Below are 20,810 nucleotides of genomic sequence, written 5' to 3' on the forward strand. Positions count from 1 at the left end.
TAGAAACTCTGGGTCTCTTCACTGAGAAACTTGCTCAGTTGTACAGGAAAGCAAGAAATTTACTAAGAAATACTAAAGAACTCCATTACAATAAAGGTTTTTTTCAGAAATCCCAACAGATAAAAATTAAGGCATGGAAGCCTTGTAGAAATTCATGCATGTGAAAAAATGAATTGGGAATTGTTGAGGAGCAGTTCGTCTATGTGCCTCCCCAATACTCCAGCACAGTTCAGAAGGTTGGATTATCACAGTTGTATGACAGCCAGCCGTGAAATACAAATTTGCTTGAGGCTGGTATATACTACCCACTTGACATTTAAGAAAATCAGCACAGTTTTCCTTCACAGAATTTGTTTCTTAGCTCAGTCATGTAGACTGCTGCATTTATCCTTACCTACTCTCTCCATTTCTTTTACTGTATTATGTGCCTATGAACTGTTAGTACGGTATGGATAATTAATCTGTTGAATTTCTACACAAAACTGGAACCCAATAAAAGCATGAAGAAATGTCATAAAGAGACAACAGAGTAAGATATGAATAATAAATATGACAATAAAATTCTATCTTTTTTTTGTCAGAGTTCAAACTGATTAAAAAGACAGTCAATGTTTGGGTTTTTAAATTTTCAAAGGTTGATATTGAAAAGATTGGGTCTGCAATGTTAATTCAGTAAAACCAAACACCTGAAACTCAGAAATTAGCATAGGTACTACACCAGCAAAAGAAAATAGCAAATGATACAGTAAAACATGCAGCTTTTTGCTGCAGAGGCTGCATGCTGTGCAGACAGAAATTTCAACCTGTTACGATGAATAAGCATTAACTTAATTGCTTTCTAATTTGTAAACACATTTTTTGTTTACTTTGCTAAACTAAGTCGTCTGTGTTTAAGTCCAGCCTTTGTAATGCTTCTACAGCACAGGACTACTCTTAGTTTTGGAAAAAGCTATAAGCAAGACAAAAATCTAAGATTCTCTTTCTCTCTCCTTCTCTCTCTCTGATTTATGTAAGCATGGAGTCACATATGCTGAATTGCTGAAATGTATTTCTGAAGAACTAGAAAGCATCATTAAATGTAGAACATCTTGGAAAAAATGAAAATATAAGCATTTATGGAATTATTAATTATTCTCAAAAATAACATTATTTTGGCAGAAGACAAAACAAAAAAGCAATTATAATGTAATAAATATGAATCTTTGTCCTGCAAAAGAGCAAATAACACAGTTGCCTCTATAGGCAGGTATTCCAACAGAATCAGAGTAACATAACATTTATATTGAAATGTCATACTGCTCCATAAGAAATATTATGGGAAGGTGTTTTCTTTTGATTTGGGGGAAAAAATCCTAAGCCACTTTTTGATAATAAGATCTAGGTACTTATTTGCAGAAAAAAATACTGCAGTTACATGCCTTGATGAAATTCAATACTACCTGGGTAACTGTCATTGTAATCAAAGCTATTGTAGTGTTCTTGGTGGTACTTAATCAGTGCATTGAATTGGAGCCTGGAAGTGTAACAGGTCTTTAGTACAGCAACAGCTAAGGTTTTAAGCCATACGATGCCTGTTCTGCTGTCTAACCATGTATGTCTTGTGTCATCTGAGGTGCATGAATATGTATCTCCTGGCATCCTGCTGCTGGTCTGTATGCCCTATGAGATATTTACCAGTCCCCTGTGGATGTCTCAGGTGCCTGAGGGTATCTCAGTGTAGAAGTGGCCACTTGCATTGAGGCAACTGAACTGAGCCCTAAAGAAACAGACATTACTGAGAAAGGAGATTTGCTTCTTTCTGTCAGTGACGGAGCACCAGAATAGCAAGGAGGAGTAACTGTTCTAAACAAAATACATCAGGAGGTGTCAGATTGCACCTCAGCCTTTGGAGGTCTAAATATTCTCACAACTGTTAGATGTTTTAAAAGAAACTGTTTCCTTGAATACCTTTCCTTTGGTGATTGCTGCAGTAAATGCATGCATATATTGAAAAACAATAAAGTCGTGGTTCTTAAATTAACTAGAGTATTTTTGACTCAGTATTTTTGCTTCCATGTGGTACCCAGAAATAATACCTTTCTTACCGTCGTTTCTCAGTGTCAGAGGTGTAGGAGGACTCAAAACTCTGGCATTTGTCACTGTGTTTTTTACCAGGCATATATAGCTGCCAACATCAGATGTTTGCACCTTGGAGATGTAGAGATTGCCTGTCTCCTGAGAGATGAAACGTCTGCTATCTTCTGCCACAAAAGATGGGAATTCATTAAATACCCAGCTATAGATGATCTCTGAAAGGAAACAGAAAAAAAGAAGAGAAAGCAATTATGGAAACAGTACTGTGTAACGTTAATGGTTACACTCAATAAATGTTCATTACCTTTATTTAAATAATCAAGAAAAAAACAAATGCTAAAGGCTTTTAAACTTTTGGGTTGGTTGGTTGGTTGGTTGGTTGTTTTAGAACTAAAGGCAATATTTTTTTGGTCTCCTTGGAGTTTTGGAAACAACATAAGCATTGAGTCCACAGGACAGATTTAGTTCAAGAAAATTAATTAAACTATTCAGCAGACTCAGAAATCACCCATAAAATGTTAGATAATTCCCTTTTCTAATCTTTCAGGTCAAGCCAGAAATAATATATAAAGCATTCTTCTCTGTCCTTGTTCAAAATTTCAGTGAACTATAGCAAGATGCATCCTATAGAGCTAGGGATGGGTTTTCCATGAGTACATATAAACAGCTTCTGAACATCTGTTTTTAAAATCAGCAGATTCTAATAACTGTTCAACCTACCTTGCAGGTAGTATTGCTACACTACACTACACTTCTATGTTCTTCTACATCTGCTTCACTGAAGAATCTCAGAACCCTTCCTATATGCAGCTTAAATCCCTACAATCAATGAATAATTCCTTAAATCAAAGCTACCAACTGCCTTGCCTCATAATCTATCAGATCAAAGACTAATCAAAGTGCTTTTTAAAAAAGGTAATTAAAACCAGTGCTTTGGTTTTTATTTTTATCCCACAAATCATTGTTAACCTGAAAAGTATATACTTTTCCCTTTATACTCATAATAATTGGTTGAGAAAAAAGATTTTTTCCTATTATTCTTTATGAGATTATATCATGATTTATAAAAAAACCTAGATGTATTAATGTCTCTGTATTAGAAGAATCAGTAAAGTTAATGAGATTCTGATTTAGCAGGGAATTCCTTGTAGGGAATTATTCATGTGGAATTCCATCAATTGAGACTTTAAAGCCTTAACCTTGTGTATACTTTTTACATGTTGTTCTCTTTTCAATCTTATCTTTCAGTTTAATTTTGTCTTCACACTTTAAAAAATATTCTTCACTGCTTAAACTGGCACATTATCTGTAAGGCAATTTCTTCTGTAATCTCCCCCCATGATAGTCTTTAAAGAACTGTCTCCAAAATCAGAAAAGCCAAAGCTAGTTCAGGTATATAAAATGCTTGCTACTGCTCCAAGATGCAAACTGCTCCACTGGTATAGCAAGTTCCAAGTTTTTAGACTCAAATTTCTTAGGTGACTACTCTCAGCTTCAGTAGCAATATAAAGACAGTAATTGCACATGTGTTTGTCTGGTTATCCTGTCCTTTTATCCCCACTACAGTCAAAATGTTTTCTTGATGTAAAGTTAGTTGGAAAAAGAAAGGGTCGAAGGGGTGAGAGGAAATGCCTCAAAATTTAAATTTTTCTGTGTGCTTTTCTGCTAATGATAGGAGAGGAACTGGTAGAGAGCTGTTCATGGTAAAAGAAGTGTGAAACACATTGACATCCTAGCTAAATATAAATATATAAATATAGCCAGGTGTGCAGTTTGACTTTAAAAGTATAGAAAGCATTAGAAATTCTGTCTGATCTGTCCTTTCTATCCCCATGTTGTACCGTTCCCTGACAAGGTGGCCAGAAAGGAACAGAAAAGCACAGTGACTAGTCTTTTAACTAATATAAGCCAACAGTGCAAGCAGTGATGTAGAGATGCAGGATATTCTGGGTTGATTTTGAAGAAGTTCATCTGGTTTTGAAGTCAGATGAAAATTTTCTTATGAAAACCCGATGGTATTAGTACAAAAATGCTATGTTAAAGGACTAAACATATTTACCTGACAGCAGGGGAAGACTTCTCCAAAACAGGGAATTAAGATGTACACATTGACTTTTTGCTTAAAACCTTTTTCAGATCTAATTGTAATTCTGAGTAGTTACACCAGGACCCTGAGGAGTTCAGAGCTCACAGAGAGCTCTCCGAGTATTCAAAATTTCCTTCTTCTGTTATGTTTCAGGCAAAATACTAATTAGCCCAAAACATTTCTCTCTGAAAATTTCATTGCCACATTTTGCTATGATGTCTTATCTGGCAGAAATGATTCATGGCAGCATAAAATTCTACATAGTGATGATGAACACACAAGTTCAAGGAAAATGCATAGGCTTTAATTGAGGACACCTGTTACCAATTCAAATGAAAGCAATCAGTCTCACTAATTGCTCTGGCTTAAAAGCAGTTCAAACCAAATGTAAGGTAGTCATTGTTGTGGGTTCATCCATAGTTCATGTGCAATAGAATTTTCTCTATTTGTACCCTAAAAACACACAGTTAATTATTCATTTATTAATTAGAACTACCCAAAGTAGTTACACAGCCCAAAGTGTTAACAGTTTCCTTCTTGATCATTGTCAGTCCATTGACATTGAAGGAATTACTCCTATTTCTCATTTCTAAAAACCAAAACCCTGGGAATACACTTTCAAATACCTGAAGACTTTGCATTTGAATGCTCAGATCTGGAATTCTGAACCTTCTTTACAGGTGAAAAGCCCCTTACACACTTTATGAAGTTTCTCTTCTATTAGACCTGGTTAATGAATTCAGCAGACTCTTAAATATAATTTTGAGGGTTATGTCCATACAGTACGCGTAGGCTTCAGTGGAAATATCTCAGGGAAACTCTGCAATTTCCAATGCATGCTATGCAGAACAATCAGAAACAACCACAGCTGGCTTGGGATCTGGGGACCCAACAGTTTTTAGCTGACAGAAATAGATGGATGATCTTGCAGAAGTGATTTTACAAAAGGGTGTTAAAAGAATGACTGCAATTATGGGAAAATAGGTGTAGCTTGACATTGATCCATTGTACAGATGTCTCATACTTTTAAATTTGCAGCCATGGTAGAGGATGAAACATGCATTGGTGTTCATATTCTGGGGCTCTGAATGCTCCCAGTTTGTATGCCAGCAAAATTAAAATTTAGGGTTCTTAAATCACAGAATTGCTAATGAAATCTGTCCAAGTACAAAACCTGGGTTTTTGTTTTGTTTTGTTTTGTTTCTTCTGGTAGTATCATGCATAAGAGAATACGCAAATGATTGCAATGACATATAAAAATAACTAATAGAGAGAGAAGGATGGAAAATCAACATTTAAAACACTGCTGTCTGTCTATAGTACGTGCACAGTAAAATATTTTAAAACAACAGTGAATATAATTACATACCCCCAGTCCCACAGCAATTCAGCACAGGAGCACATGTAAACTACAAGAAGAGAGGCTTGCATTTGAACATGATCTGAAATCCCACTCTTACAAATGGTAAACCGCTGAGTGAACTTTTTGAATTTCAGAACAAGAAGCCTAAGACCAAACAGATGACAGTAGGCCTATTTGGACACAGCTCACTGCAGTTGTTAGTGAACTTCAAGCCTGTATTTTCCTATAATGGTTTAGTTTAAAAGATTTTAGAACCAGTGTCATTTGGCTAAGCACAAAACACAAGTGTCATGTCTTAACTTTTTAATAGGAGACTAAACTCCAGAGATGCAGCTCAAGCCTGACAGGGAAATAATGATGAGCTTCAAGAGATTTTGAAGCTGAAAGTCAGTGCTACCAAGTTCTAAATAAAACAAACTACAACTGTAAAATCAGGAAGTAATTACCCTAGATATGAACTTTCTGAAGTCATCTCCTTTTGAGAAAAGACTGAGTAAATAGTTTCTCCATGCTGTACCCATTTTGCTTTCAATAGGGAAAAAAAGTTTGAGAGAAAATAGGAAACTGTGAATTCTGCAGGGCACAGAAGTTTAGAGTATTTTTACAGAATATTTGCTGAGCTTATTTTTTTATTTTTATGCCCATCTTTCTTATTTTTAATGTGACACCCATGACAAAACCACAAAGATGATGCAGAGCCCTTCCTGGAAATTACAGTTGACTGCCAACAAAAAAGAAACTTTTACCTAAATACTATTCATCAACACAAACAGAAACAGAGAGTAAAAAGACAGAAAAATTATGAATTATAGAGGCAGTTGTAAATTGACATTCTCCCATGGATTGGACTGGAGGACTCTTCTGCTGGTAAGTTCTGTTATATGCAAAGTCTTGGTGTGAAAATGATTTAAGTCATTTTGGTAACCACAATACTGGTATTTCCTTTTATAAATGACAAGCCTTGTTTACAGAAAAATGTCTTCAAGGATTTTTGTATCTGTTTGCTGAAGGTCATTTGGAAAGACTTCCAAATGTCCAATTTTTTCCTGCGTTATATAAAGTACTTTTTAGTGGGCTATGTAGGTGAAAATCTGGGTCACTTGGTGATAAAGTAGCGAGAAGAGATAATCTATCTCCTGCCAAAAGGAATTTATGGTGTGAAATTTTGTTTACTATAATTTCTTAAATGATTTTTGTAGATCTATTTTCTCCGTTTCACAACACTAATTCCAAACTGTCACAACATGATTTACTTCCCATAATGGATGAAGATGGAATACTGACATATCAGCATTTATGTTAGTGCTGTATTGTGCTTTTGGAGATATTCTGATGCAGAAAATGTCAGTACTATAGTAATGCAGAAGTCTATGTCATTGTGGGTCAGTAAGAAATAACCCCTTAAGCACTGTAACGAGACCTGTGCTGGAGGCATTCAGACAGCACCACATATTGAGTCCTGTGTTTGTTAGTGCCTGAATGTTTCCCAGATTTGCTTCAAGGTTTTTCTCCTTAGAAATTACTTGTTTTGTCCTTTTAACATGCAGTTTCTGGACAGCCTTTTCATCAGTCCTGTCAGCTAAGCGGCATTTCGGGTGGCAAGTGAAGATGTAACAAGAAAGTTGCCATAGAGATTCCTTGAAGGTCACGTAAACAGTCCATACAATGGTTAAATATTGCATCTTCAAGGGCAAAACATGCAAACACATACCCTATAATTGCACTTCTATGGAGTTATGCTGTTTGTACAAGAAATAAGTCTGGTTTGTGTCTTCTTTCTGTGATGCAGTGGGAGATATAGTACTCTGTCACCTCCAGTATCCTGTTGGGAAAATATGCATCTCTTCCTCTGTTTAGGATTTCCTCCAATTACCCCAATTCCACAAGATGGCAGTACTTGATGAATAAACAGTTCTGATGCCTGATGACAGCCAAAATCTAAGATAATCTGGGAGTTTTAGTAACTGGAGAAGTTGCTGCTTCTCTTTTTTTTTATTGCTAAAAAAAAGCAGCAAAAAGTGCTCTCAAGATTTCAGGCTGAATTTACTATGCATAGCTATAAACCATGAGATTTGCATGATGGTTTTGTTTTACCATTCAGAAATATTTCACTTAAACAAAATAAAGTATCAGGAAAAATATATGCCTAAATCTCCCGTGCTGAAAAAAGGAAACCTTACTTTCTCTCATGCCCAGTTTTAACCTTTATCATCACACTTCCTGTTTGGATATTCTCTGTACCAACCACAGAATAAGGGTGCAATATGCGGCATTCTCTAATGATGGAGAACACTTCACATTCAGAAGGAAGAAGGTTTCTTTTTAGCTAAGATGAATGATAACCATGGGTTTTTCCTCGAGCCTCCCACCACAACCAGATAAATAATTTTGGTGCATTCCTTTGTGCTTCTGTGGCTTATTATCAGTGCTCATTAATCCTCCAAGAAAATATTTAATGAAGGTAATTTATTTGTTGCGTTGTAATGCACCCACATGGAGCAAACAGATATTGTCGATTTATCAGCTAGCAATGAAATTGCTTCTTTTCTGCTCTGGGGGCTCTGTATCTACTGCTCACTTACCTGAAACACAATTCTACCAATCACATATTTGTCTCTGTTCAGATTTAATTACAGTGATAAATCTTCAGATATTTTCTTTCTTATAACCATTCACACAGCCAATAACTAAAAGTATGGTAGAAAATGTAAGTGTACTGTCAGGACTGATCTTGTACTGGAGGATACAAATATTATATCGGCATTACCAGTACCAGATACACAGCCAATAGAGTCTCATTTGTACATTTGACATGTATGAAACGTAGCCAGTCATTGAAACATGTAAAGACTAATGATATCTCTTTCTCATACATATGATCTTTAAAGACACCACATAGCATACAACAAAAATATAGCTTCTAGGAAAGGATGTTAGATTATTATGTGTATTTGATTGTCATTGGCGTGATTTTAATATTAAAAAAAAAAAAAATCTGTTCCAGAAAGTATCAAAATATTGTGATCAAAAGGAACTCATGAACACGTGTCCTTCACGCTCTTGCCCAGTCTTTAAAAATGTCCAGTGAGTTAAATTCCTAAATTTAGATCTTCAGAATAAGTTATTTCATAGCTCAGTTAATAATTAGACAGTTTTCCTTAATCATAGAATAGAATTATAGAATGCTTTGGGTTGGAAGGGGCCTTTAGAGGTCATCTAGCCCAACCCCCCTGCAGGGAGCAGGGACAGCTTTAACCAGATCAGGTTGCTCAGAGCCCCGTCCAACCTCACCTTGAATGTTGCCAGGGATGGGGCCTCCACCACCTCTCTGGGCAACCTCTTCCAGTGCTTCACCACCCTCATTGTAAAAAATTTCTTTCTAATGTCTAGTCTAAATCTATTCTTCTTTAGTTTAAATCTATTACTCCTTGTCCTGTCACAACGGGGCTTGCTAAAATGATTCTCCCCATCCTTCCTGTAGGCCCCCATTAAGTACTGGAAGGCCACAATAAGGTCTCCTTGCAGCCTTCTCTTCTCCAGGCTGAACAACCCCAATTCTCTCAGCCTGGCCTCACAGGAGAGGTGCTCCAGCCCTCGGATCATTTTGGTGGCCCTCCTCTGGACCCGCTCCAGCAGGTCCATGTCCTTCTTGTGCTGAGGGCCCCAGAGCTGGACGCAGCACTGCAGGTGGGGTCTCACCAGAGCAGAGTAGAGGGGCAGAATCACCTCCCTCGACCTGCTGGCCACGCTGCTTTTGATGCAGCCCAGGATATGGCTGGCTTTCTGGGCTGCAAGTGCACCTTGTGGGCTCATGTCCAGCTTTTCATCTACCAGTACCCCCAAGTCCTTCTCTGCAGGGCTGCTCTCAATCCCTTCATCCCCCAGCCTGGATTGATATCGGGGGTTGCCCCATCCCAGGTGCAGGACCTTGCCCTTGGCCTTGTTGAACCCCTTGAGGTTCACAGAGGCCCACCTCTCCATCTTGTCTAGGTCTCTTTGGATGACATCTCGTCTTTCCGGCGTGTTAACCACACCACTCAGCTTGGTGTCGTCTGCAAACTTGCTGAGGGTGCACTCATATATTTGTGTATATTTCCTTTTGTCCTGGTTTTGGCTGGGATAGAGTTAATTTTCTTCCTAGTAGCTGGTATAGTGCTGTGTTTTGGATTTAGGATGAGAAGAATGCTGATAACACACTGATGTTTTAGTTGTTGCTAAGAACTGCTTATGCTAGTCAAGGACTTTTTCAGCTTCCCATGCTCTGCCAGGCACACAAGAAACTGGGAGGGGGCACAGCCAGAAGAGTTGATCCAAACTGCCCAAAGACCTATTCCATACCATATGACGTCATGCTCAGTATATAAACTGGGGGCAGTTGGCCAGAAGACTGCAATTGCTGCTTGAGGACTGGCGGGGTGTTGGTCGGCGGGTGGAGAGCAGTTGCATCACTTGTTTTTTCCTGTTTTTTTTTTTTCTCTTTCTCCTTTTCTTTACAATTTTTATTACTATTACTACTATTACTATTATTATTATTGTTGTTGTTAATGTTAATTTATTTCAATTATTAAACACTTCTTATCTCAACCCACAAGTTTTCTTACTTTTGCCCTTCCAATTCTCTCCCCTCTCCCACCAAGGGAGAGGGTGAGCGAGTGGCTGTGTGGTTCTTGGTTGCTGACAGGGGCTAAACCACACCACCTGTTTTTTTGCAACACTGTTTATTACTTATTCAACTTATCATGTTGAAAGTATTGAAATCACTTTATTGATGACCTCTATTAACCTTTTACAGATACAATGGAAAACCATTATCCTCATCTGTACCAGGCTTCTGTTCTTGAGGCTAGATGAACCAAATCTCTTCAACTAGAAGTCATGGTTTTGAATCCTCTACTTAGTTTTATTGTTGTCATCTCTACTGCTTTTCTACATCTTATAATGTAGGACCCAAAGCTGGACATGGTATTGTATTTGAGACATTAACACTACTGATAATTGGAATAATAGTCTCACGTACTCTGTAGGTAGCAGTCGTCTCAGTATGTCCTAGAATTGGAGTATGCAATTTTCCATTCTACTAAGTATTGCATTTTTTGTAATAGCAATATTTTTCTAAGGAAGGATGCTGTGTAATTACTTATTTCCCTTTATTCTGTCTGTAAATTTGATCTTTGGTAAGTATAATAATCCGCATTTTGCCGAATTTTGTGTTACTCGTTGAAAGCCATTTCTCGAATGTATGGAAAATTTTGGACTCTTATTCTGTGCTCTGCAGTGATTGTAACCTCTTGCAGCTAGGAGTCATTCTCAAATGCTAAATATGCCATTATTTCCACTAGGCCACACACACTGTCAAAGAAAAAAAAAAAATTGATATGATTTGTTCCTGGCAAATCCGTATTTTCTGTGTCTTAACACCTCATTATCATCGTATTGCCTCCAAATTCAGTCTTTAATCTTATGTCACAGTAACTTTGTAGAACTCCAGCTCAACCTGACTACAGGCCCTCCTTTATTTAAAAAAAAAAAAAAAAAACCAAAAAAAACCCAACAAAGAAGACATTTGATTTTCTTGACATATTTTGAAATAATTTTTGAGATACCATATTCTTAGTAATGTTTTCATGTAAAGGAATGTTTAGATATGCTATAATTTCAGAATTTAAGTCCATTTTATCAATATATATTGTTGTCTAATGTAAGTAAAGAAAATGTGAAAATGATGTAAATTTATGGAAAAAAAAACTGATGGTGGAAATAAATAAATTTGTGGTTAGGATTAAAAGAAATTTTTTAAGGAAGAAAAACACTGCAAAAAGAAAATTCTGACCACAAGGCAGATGAACAACAAATAGAAAGTTTTAAAAATCTTTTGAAAGCAAATAAAAGAGTTCTAACAACAGCTCTACTATTAATGCTCATGTATTATTAGGAAGGAATGGAAATCAAGACTTATGTAGCAAAATCCTGACTGCTCCATATTAACTGATGGTCTATGTTTTATAACACTGTTTTCTATGAAAAGCAGGAAAAAAGTGGATAGTAAAAAGCAATAAACAGTCTAAATAAGTAATACCAGAAAATTTAATTCAGAATTTAAGCATTAGCATTGCAGCTCTTCTAGTCAATACTACTGGCTTTATAGAACTCTTGAAACATCTATGGCCAGCAGGATTAGGGAAGTAATCATCCCACTGTACTTGGCACTGGTGAGGCCGCACCTGGAATACTGTGTCCAGTTTTGGGCCCCTCACTACAAGAAAGACATTGAGGTGCTGGAGTGTGTTCAGAGAAGGGCAACAAGGCTGGTGAAGGGTCTGGAGCACAGGCCTTATGAGGAGCGGCTGAGGGAACTGGGATTGTTTAGCCTGGAGAAGAGGAGGCTGAGGGGTGACCTTATTGCTCTCTACAACTACCTGAAAGGAAGTTGTAGTGAGGTGGGTGTTGGTCTCTTCTCCCAAGTAGTTAGTGATAGGACAAGAGGAAATGGCCTCACGTTGTGCCAGGGGAGGTTTAGATTGGATGTTAGGAAAAATTTCTTCAGCAAAAGGTTTGTCAAACACTGGAACAGGCTGCCCAGAGAGGTGGTGTAGTCACCATCCCTGAAGGTATTTAGAAGACATATAGACGTGGTGCTTAGGATGTTGGACTCAATTATCTTAAGGGTCTTTTCCAACCTAGATGATTCTATGATTCTATGATTAGTAATTTCCAAAGAAAAGAATTAGAGATAATTTTGTTCCAGCATTAGAAAGGATAATTGGGAAGACCCACATCATAATAAGTTCATCAGCTTCAATCTTAGATGGAATAATTCAATGACTGATATGAGACTTGATTAATACCCCATTTAAAAGTGAGATATAATTAACAATAATGGAAGAAAATAAATGTAGTCAAACTAACTCAGTATATTGTTATTGTTCTTTCATTGGCAAAGACAGCAAAGTTTCTGTAATGTACCTAGAATTCATGTCTTATAAAAGAACATGCTGATTAAAAAGAATTGGAATAACTTCAAAATTAACTGATTGTGCATTGAAAGGATTAAAAACTGACTGCAAAGCATGATAAAAAGGATCAGTTCTCGAATTCTTTGTCCTCTGCTGCTGAATATTTTAACAGTTGAAAACAAACCTATGCAGTTGTAATCACTGATCTACAGGAGATATAAAAGTTGGCAGGACAAATCACTGGTAAACTCTAATTTGGATAGCTTATTGTTATTAGAACCTTTTTTTATGATGGAAATGTGTCGAAGATACAGTAACACAAGTTGATTATTTCTTAATATTTTGAATGAACAAGAATTCTGTGGTAATGACTAACTATTGTACTCGTATGAAAAGTGTGGCATTGGAAAATAATGAGGATATTGTTTAATGCTCAGGAAAACACATCAGTGTATAAAATATTTATATATGGAAATTATTTTCTCTGGCAAAATGTTCAACAGAATTTAAAGTGATTTTTTTTTCCTCCTTTTTTCTCTTTCACACTTTACATCTCTCTTGTTCTCTGATCATTCTGTGATACTTGATTTTCTCTACATTTTAATAGCACTGGTGTGATAGTTATTTTGGCATGGTCTACTTCTTACCTAGGTCTGCTGCTGGGATGACCACAACGAAAAGTCATACTCCAGTCTAATGTTACCTGCAGTGAACCCCAGAGTCCTGCACCCAAGTGGGCTGCTGCATTACACAGAAATTTCATTTTATGACTACTGCAATGATACCATTAGATTAATGCATTTCTAGTTAAAGCTGTCCCTGCTCACTGCAGGGGGGTTGGGCTAGATGACCTCTAAAGGTCCCTTCCAACCCAAAGCATTCTATGATTCTATTCTATGATTCTATAACTAGAACATTCATCAAAAGAAAAAAAAAAACAACAAAGTAATGATGGGAAGATGATCACCTGAATTTGTGGAATATCGCTCTGTCAAGTGCAAGAGTGCCATTATCTCTTTTTCAGCTGAGAGATGCAAAATCTCTGCATCCCTAGCTTTCCTTTACTCTTCATTTAGCAACAGAAGCTCTGTTAAGCAAATTCTGTAATTTGGCTGAAAATACACACTAGTACTCCAGTTATCAGAGTATCAGTCTCTTAAGGAGTTTATATGTATGTTTCAGTTTGGCTTTTTATAGTTCTAAGAAAGCAAGCAACTTAAATTTTCACTTTATCCCTCATTCACCTTGAGTCCTAATGCCAGGAAGGATTAATAGTAGCAGAAAGATTTATTTAACAAGATTTAATTTCAGACTTCTGGGTGTGGAAATGAAAATAAAGGGCTACTGCGGTTCTAGTTTATACTTCAAAACACAATCTTTTCTAACAGCCTTCACCGCTCTTTACATGCACTTGTTGTCATAGGAATGTACTAGTGAAAACTGAGTACTCAGAGTCCATAGAGTCGCTTTTGTATGGCTGCACATATTGAACTTAGGATACACCTCACTGCTTCTCTGCTTTATATTCCCTTGGTGCTAGGTGTTTTAATATAAATTTAAAGGCTTTTGCTGGGTCTATCTGCAGGTCAGTGTTTGGTGAATTCCACCATGACCATGGTACAATAGGAGTGATGGATCTTCCTTGGCCTGCTCATTTGTTCCTATGGTATTTATTATCCTAAGATCTCAAATGAAGGGCAGTACTATTATCATCACTTTCAAATGGGAAAACTGAAAAAGATGGAAGGAAGTGACTTCCCAGCAGTCATGAATCAGGCCAGAGTCAAACTGAAATCTCCACTAATACATAATTCTTTTAATTTCTAATATTCTTTCCTCTCCTCACCAGCTCTTTGTACACCTACAAGAAATGCCAAAGCACACACACAAAAAAGTTATAGTCAATGAATCCTTAGGAGCTGTGTAGAGGAACATTGGAGATGGGTAGCTACCCCCTCATTCTCCCTCTGAATTTGATTTTCAAATATTCAAAGAAAAATTAGCAGTATAAATCACATAATGCCCCAGATGCTCAAGGTCTAGTGCTCAGCTCCTTCTTGGTATATTATCTAGGCTTAAATGCACCAAGGAATGGATCCTCCATTACATCTTTCTGAACACAATGGAACATGTGAACATATGCTTCAGAGAATAACATAAAACCAAATTTATAGTCCCCAAAAGACAACTTTTAAGTATTAAGAATGACAGTGACAGATGATTTTTTTCACCTTGATTAAAAAATAACTCAAAGTGCAGATGAAGAGGAAGATACATGTCACATTAGCAAACTGCCCTAGAATGCTGATAATGATGTACAACCATGTTGTACAAATAAATCACTACAAATAACCTCAACAACAATCAATCATTTTAAATTTAACAATGTAGAGACTGTAACTCTTACCTGTTTCTACATACAGACAATACAGTGTTAAGTCCCTGTGCACATTGTTCTGCACTACTGGAAACCCAGTGAACTGCTTCCATCCATCTTCTACCTGTCACATAATTGTTATTTAGAGATAATACATAGCCTTATGTTGTCCTACTTTCAGCCTAGGGCAGTGTCCCATGATTATAATCTCTCCTCCTCAACCCCTCAACTGCTAGAAACAGCAGTCAAAGTGACACCTGATGTGTCATATTATATATACATATCACATGGAAAAAGAAGATACTTGTCCAACTCTCTCTGATTTTCTTTTTTCCCTGAAAGAAATATCATTAAAGTAATGCAAACATGCAATTCTGCTCCCTCCTGTGCTGAGTACGTGCATAGTTTTCAGAAGACTAATTATGTTTTGCAAAGCCCTTTTCCTTTTAGTCTCAAAGCATAATGTTTTAAAGTCACAAGATCTGGACTGTAAATAAGAGCAATTTTAATCTTTTCTTGAAATTTTCTTTGTAGTTCATCCTCTGTTATTGTCTGTAAAATGGGTAGCGCTCCTTCCTCCTATCTTGCATTTGTCAGAGCTGAAAATAGACTCTTCATGATTGAAACTACATGGTTATTTGCTAAAATCCTAAAGGACCTTGTGGTTCTGCAGGAAAAGCCAAACTGAGACAAACCCCTCATCAGTATTATCTATATCCTTCTTTCCATTCTCCCTTCTTCTTCCTGAATTTTTATCCCTGCAGTCTCCAATGGACAACTTTCTTAATTATTGAAAGAGGAAAATACCATGAAAATTAACGCTTCAATAAACCAATAAATGAAGTGAAATTTTCCAGTTACAGATTCTCTGCTCTAGGGTAATAGCATCAACTCAACAGGAATTGTATTAGCTGGCTAATGAAGTCATCAGCAATGATTTTAACAATATTGGAACATAGCATGAGAACACAGGAGATAGAAGTGAGCCATCAAATTATCAGAATGAAGTGTGGTATAAATTATTACATTGTTAAAAAGTTGGCATTGTGATCAAAAAGAAGTCACTTTTCCACCGTTATTGCTCTGGAAAACATCTTTTGTTGTCAGAAGATAAAGGATACATATGTGCTGCTTCATAGGCGTTTGGATTTGGCTGTAATAATTTAAATTTTTGTCTGAACTCTATGATATTAGGCTTATATCTATTCAGTCATTTTCACCTTGAAAAATCCAAACAATTGCCTTTAATGTGTTTACTGTTACAACTACCTTCATGCCAATTACAATTCTATTGGGTAGGAAAAAAGAACATAAATACATCCATATATATATTTCCAAAAAATTTCTAGTTTCTCCTTAGAAAAAGAAAAATAAAAACCAGATATCCCAACTAGAATTGTTTTGATACTGCTTCATTTATTTGGAACAATCCTCCTGAACTGATAAGCCTAAATAAGGCTATATGAAAATCTATGTCTCATTAAACATAGTATCACCTCAAATGGTTGTAAGTTCACTTTCATATCATACTTACAAAATAAGGAATAACTGACTCAGATCAGTTCAGTCCAAAGCTTTCTCCTTCAGAATCAAGACTGACCTCCTAACATTTTCAGCAGTCATCTCTACCGCAATCACTGTTGAATTCAGTTAATCATGCCTAGTCTGGGAAGAGTTGCATTTTCTGAAAACTCCACTGTTTTCATCCTTTTTTTAAATCCTTTAAGATTTCCTCACAATGGTAGTGGAGAGAAAAAGCTAGAATCCAGATCCTTAGAAATGAATAATTTCTCATCTCTTCCTGCTTCTTATGTTTCTTCTTGTTTCAGCTGTCTGATCAACATTATATTTCTGGCTGCTTCTCCTTAGTTACACTGATTAACATGTGCACTCTCACGCTATTCTTTTCCATGGTATGAAGTGGAGAGGTAATTGGGATTAATTAGTAATTTTCTATCTTAAACAAAATGGGCTTTCTGACATTTAACTAACTGACATGTTTGTAAAACGTTTTTTTCCGGCCACCAGCTTAGTAAAATATTAGAACTAAACAGCAAATGGATTCTAATAGGAAGGTTATTATGAGAGGGTCCGTTTTGCAAGAGCCCTGTACCTCTGTGACTGTAACTGCTGTATGTTACTCCGATCTTAAAGCTATTAACATTGGCCTCCTGCTATTTTAGAAGTTATATAGCCTGTGCCACAGAAAAAGTTTTTGCAGCACTGTTTCCTACTTTAATTGGTACCTTTACAACACTAGTTGCAGAAATATGGTTGTGATACCATGAACACAGATTTCTGTTAAACCTGGCAGGACAATGCTGTCTTCTTTAATCACTAGACTGAGGGGTTCCTGATAGTTGTGTCTAATTTGTTTGGACACCTCAGTAACAGGCTAGTAACTTGTCTCTAGGGAAGAGGAGCTTGCCCACTACAGAAACTTTTCATCATTATTGTCCCATTTGTCAAGCTGTAGACAAATAGCCACATACGACTGGTGCCTGAAAGGCAGTAGAGCACGAGCCTGAGGGCCAACATACTCAATGCATTTTTAAAATTAACTAGTCTCCCATGCTTCCTCCCTCTTCTCTTTGTATCTGCTTTCACTTTGATTCTTCTGAACTGGCAGCTGGGGTAATATTTGTTGACAATAGTGTGGCTGTGAAACTACAGCACATGTCCCTTAAGCAGAGCCCTGTCAGGGCTGCCCCTTCATCCAACATTGTGCTCTGCCTTAATTGGCCAAGGTCAACCAGCATTCTCTCACTACATTGTCATAGTCCCTGAGGGGAAGAACAGCTCCAGTGAGTGATCCAGTGGGTCTAGGGACATTAAACTTTCAGTTTCTAGTGTAGCTCAGTGTATATTTTGAAATAATTATTCATGTTTTTAATGAAATGGAGGGATGATTTATCAACAGTGAAACATCTGGAAAATTAAAAAAAAAAAAAAAAAATCACAATTTCCTTGGGAGAATTTGCTAGTTGGACCAGTAATGCATTTCTGTTCATTTATTACTTTTCAAATTTTAAAAAAAAATAAAAATAAGAGAAAATCTAGACTTTTATGTCAAGAAAATTTAAACCAATAATAATTATTTATCCACACACCTACTATACAGATGTTGACTAGAATTTGGGGCACATGCAGATCATTAAAATGTAGTTAAAATCTAATAGCAATACATTGCCAACAGACTGGGAGTAACTCCTCATTGGCAAACATAGCTTGTTACAATGCTACCCTACAGAAAATTCTATCATTCCTAAACTCTTAAATTTCATATCCTCAGATGCATGCCTTCAACAAGATTGAGGAAGGAAACCCTATAAAGTGCTCCGGGGAAGTCAGCAGCAAAATTACTGGTCATGTATTGAGTAATGAAAAGACCATAGAAGAAAAAAAAAGAAGTTAATTGTGTTTGTTCATTCCATAATGAAAACTACAGGCATAGTCATCAATCAGTTGCACAGATAAAGAATACAGATTCCTATATTGAGCCATGTCAGGGGCCATGGACATTCACTTTAATGATAACACACATGGGAATTAGCATTACTAGACAAGAAAGTTTCAAAAGCAGCCTAGAAAAAGTGATAAAGTAGGGGATGCAAGAGGAAAACATCTTTATGATTCTTCCAGGGAAAAATATGGGTGAAGTGATGAGATGACCCTATGGAATTACCCAGAATTATGACAGGAATATGGAGTTTAAAGGACTGTGAACCAATCTTCTAACACTTTTTTCTCCCATTATTGAAAAGCAAAGTTCAAGCTTTGTTAGCATTCAGTTAAACTCAAATAAACACAAAAATATAGTAAAGCCTAAGAGGGAAGTGCAGGAACCCTTCAAGTCATGGTAGCTAACTCATTCAGTTGATAAGTGTGGCTCTCAAAACAGAGTTTTAAAAACATTTTATATGTTCATTATGATCATTTATACATTACGTACATGTAAAGAAGTGATAGAGAACTTGTGTCATTTTGTCTTCTATATATGACATATTAAGGGTTTATTAAAGAAACTTTTCTCTCCTGTACAGTTAGCAATCATTTTCTAATACCGTTACTTATGTGGCCTGTTTCTGTTACTCAGCATCATGTTCCCATAATGAATTAAAATAACTGAAGAACAAACTGTGGCATGCAATTAAGAGAGAAACAAAACAGAGTTAAGATGGGTGTCCTGTATGTCTTCAGATAGATCCCCTTACTACAGGTCAACTGTTAAGTATAGGATACGTATGTGGCTTCCATTTTAAAATTAATATAAGTCTTAAGGAAAAAAAATCCAAACTGCGAACCTCAGTGTTCCTTTAAATCTCACTTTTGCTAGTAGAAGGAGAAGCATCAGGGTATTGGACAGTTCTACCTTCCCAGCAAGCCCAGCAGTTAGGAGGAGATGATAAGTTATGTCCAGTGAATATGAAATGTTCTATTTACCATCACCAGTTTCATATATATATTCACCTCTACAAACTACTAATAGAAGGTACTGACTGATGAATAAGTTCTGCTTAGCTTAAAGGAGAGTCATGGCTATAAGCATGACGTGTCCAGCTGTTTTGGGAATACTGCAAGTGGCCAGTGCTTTGATAGGAACCAGAAAAACAGTCCTCCTTGTTCTCAAGGTGAGAGGAGAAATGTGACTTTCACCTACACATTGGTCTCTCCTGGAAGCAAATTATATAGCTCCCTATGCTAAAGTTGATTTGAAAAGTCAGATTTGAAAAAATATATCATAGAAAAAACCTAGATGTTACTTTACTATTCAATACATACAGAATTATACTGATATCATGAATCATGGTGAGGAATAAATCTCACCTGTAGTAACAGGTTAGCATGATGAAGTAGCATCCAGTCAGGTCTAGAGAGAGATGGAGATTCAGAGATCTAAGTTCGTGCAGGCTTCCTATGATTTTGAAGAAACCAGTAATGGCTAGATCCACATAAATACAGAAGTTCTCTAATGTTTTGCACTGAAATGCCACTGATACGTGCCTGGATCGTGTGACTGAATCCACAGCTTTGACAACCTTGTGACCTTCATATACATAACGTTAGACATCTGTGAAAAGCCAGCTTAGTAAACAGAGAGACAGAGGGTGTACTGATGCCTTCAAAAGAGAATTTGCTGTGTCCTGCTTGCAGATACCAGAGCCAATTGCCTGTAAACAAGCTAATGAGCACACTGAGGGCAGTCCAGCCCAAATATAACAATCTTGTTGTCATAACTAATTTGCCTGGAGAAGTCTACTCCTGACAATTCTGTACCTGAATGAGGTCATTTAGAGCCTACCTCGTTATTTCAATGTATAATTTGCGCAGTATGGGCCTAACCAGAGAAGTTCTGATTAGAGAGCTACTGCACTTCAGTTGGGCTTGGTTTCCTACACGTAGTGGAGCTGCAGTCCAAAGCTGCGGTTTTAACGCAAACACAGTTTTCAGATTCCTTTTGCAGACCTTGAGCAGTAGGAAGTGATCAGTTTGTGCTTACTTCCAAAGTAGTTTTCTGTGTACGTCCAAAGCACACACAAACAGGAGCACAGAACAGCTTAAAAAACATTATTTGATGTGACTTTCTCCAGTTAATATGAGGACTAGGGCAGCTGTCTAGGAAACAGAAGAACAGGACAAAACTTCCTGGACCTTGGTAGAAAGAGTTTTGTTTTAGCAGCTTGCCAGTATAGCAACACACTATGCAGACATCCAGAAGATGCATGGGAAGGACTGTGATCCCCATAGCACTGGCATTAATCACCTTTGGTGAAGCATTTCTCATGAAAACTACAATTTTATAACACTAAAAGGGAGGCATAAAAGATGCAGCCTATAACACAGTTTCCAAACTGGGTAAGATCAGCTTTGCCCTTTAGAAAGAGATTAAAAAAATAAAATAGTTTAACATCTGTACAGATGTTACATGCTGTGGAAAGATTATGTAGCAGTGCTCCC

The 20,810-nt window shown here is 36.9% G+C and overlaps 1 protein-coding gene across 1 annotated transcript in view; it reads right to left on the reverse strand.

Moving 5' to 3' along the window:
• Window positions 1-20,810, reverse strand: part of CNTN5 (contactin 5) — a 286,998-nt gene that overhangs the window by 188,425 nt on the left and 77,763 nt on the right. The window contains exon 6 of the mRNA XM_075720796.1: window positions 2,085-2,288. Within this exon, the coding sequence (XP_075576911.1) occupies window positions 2,085-2,288 (204 nt within the window). The remainder of the gene's footprint in view (window positions 1-2,084; window positions 2,289-20,810) is intronic.

This window comes from Pelecanus crispus, chromosome 1, assembly GCF_030463565.1.
Source record: "Pelecanus crispus isolate bPelCri1 chromosome 1, bPelCri1.pri, whole genome shotgun sequence".
Lineage (NCBI taxonomy): Eukaryota > Metazoa > Chordata > Aves > Pelecaniformes > Pelecanidae > Pelecanus > Pelecanus crispus.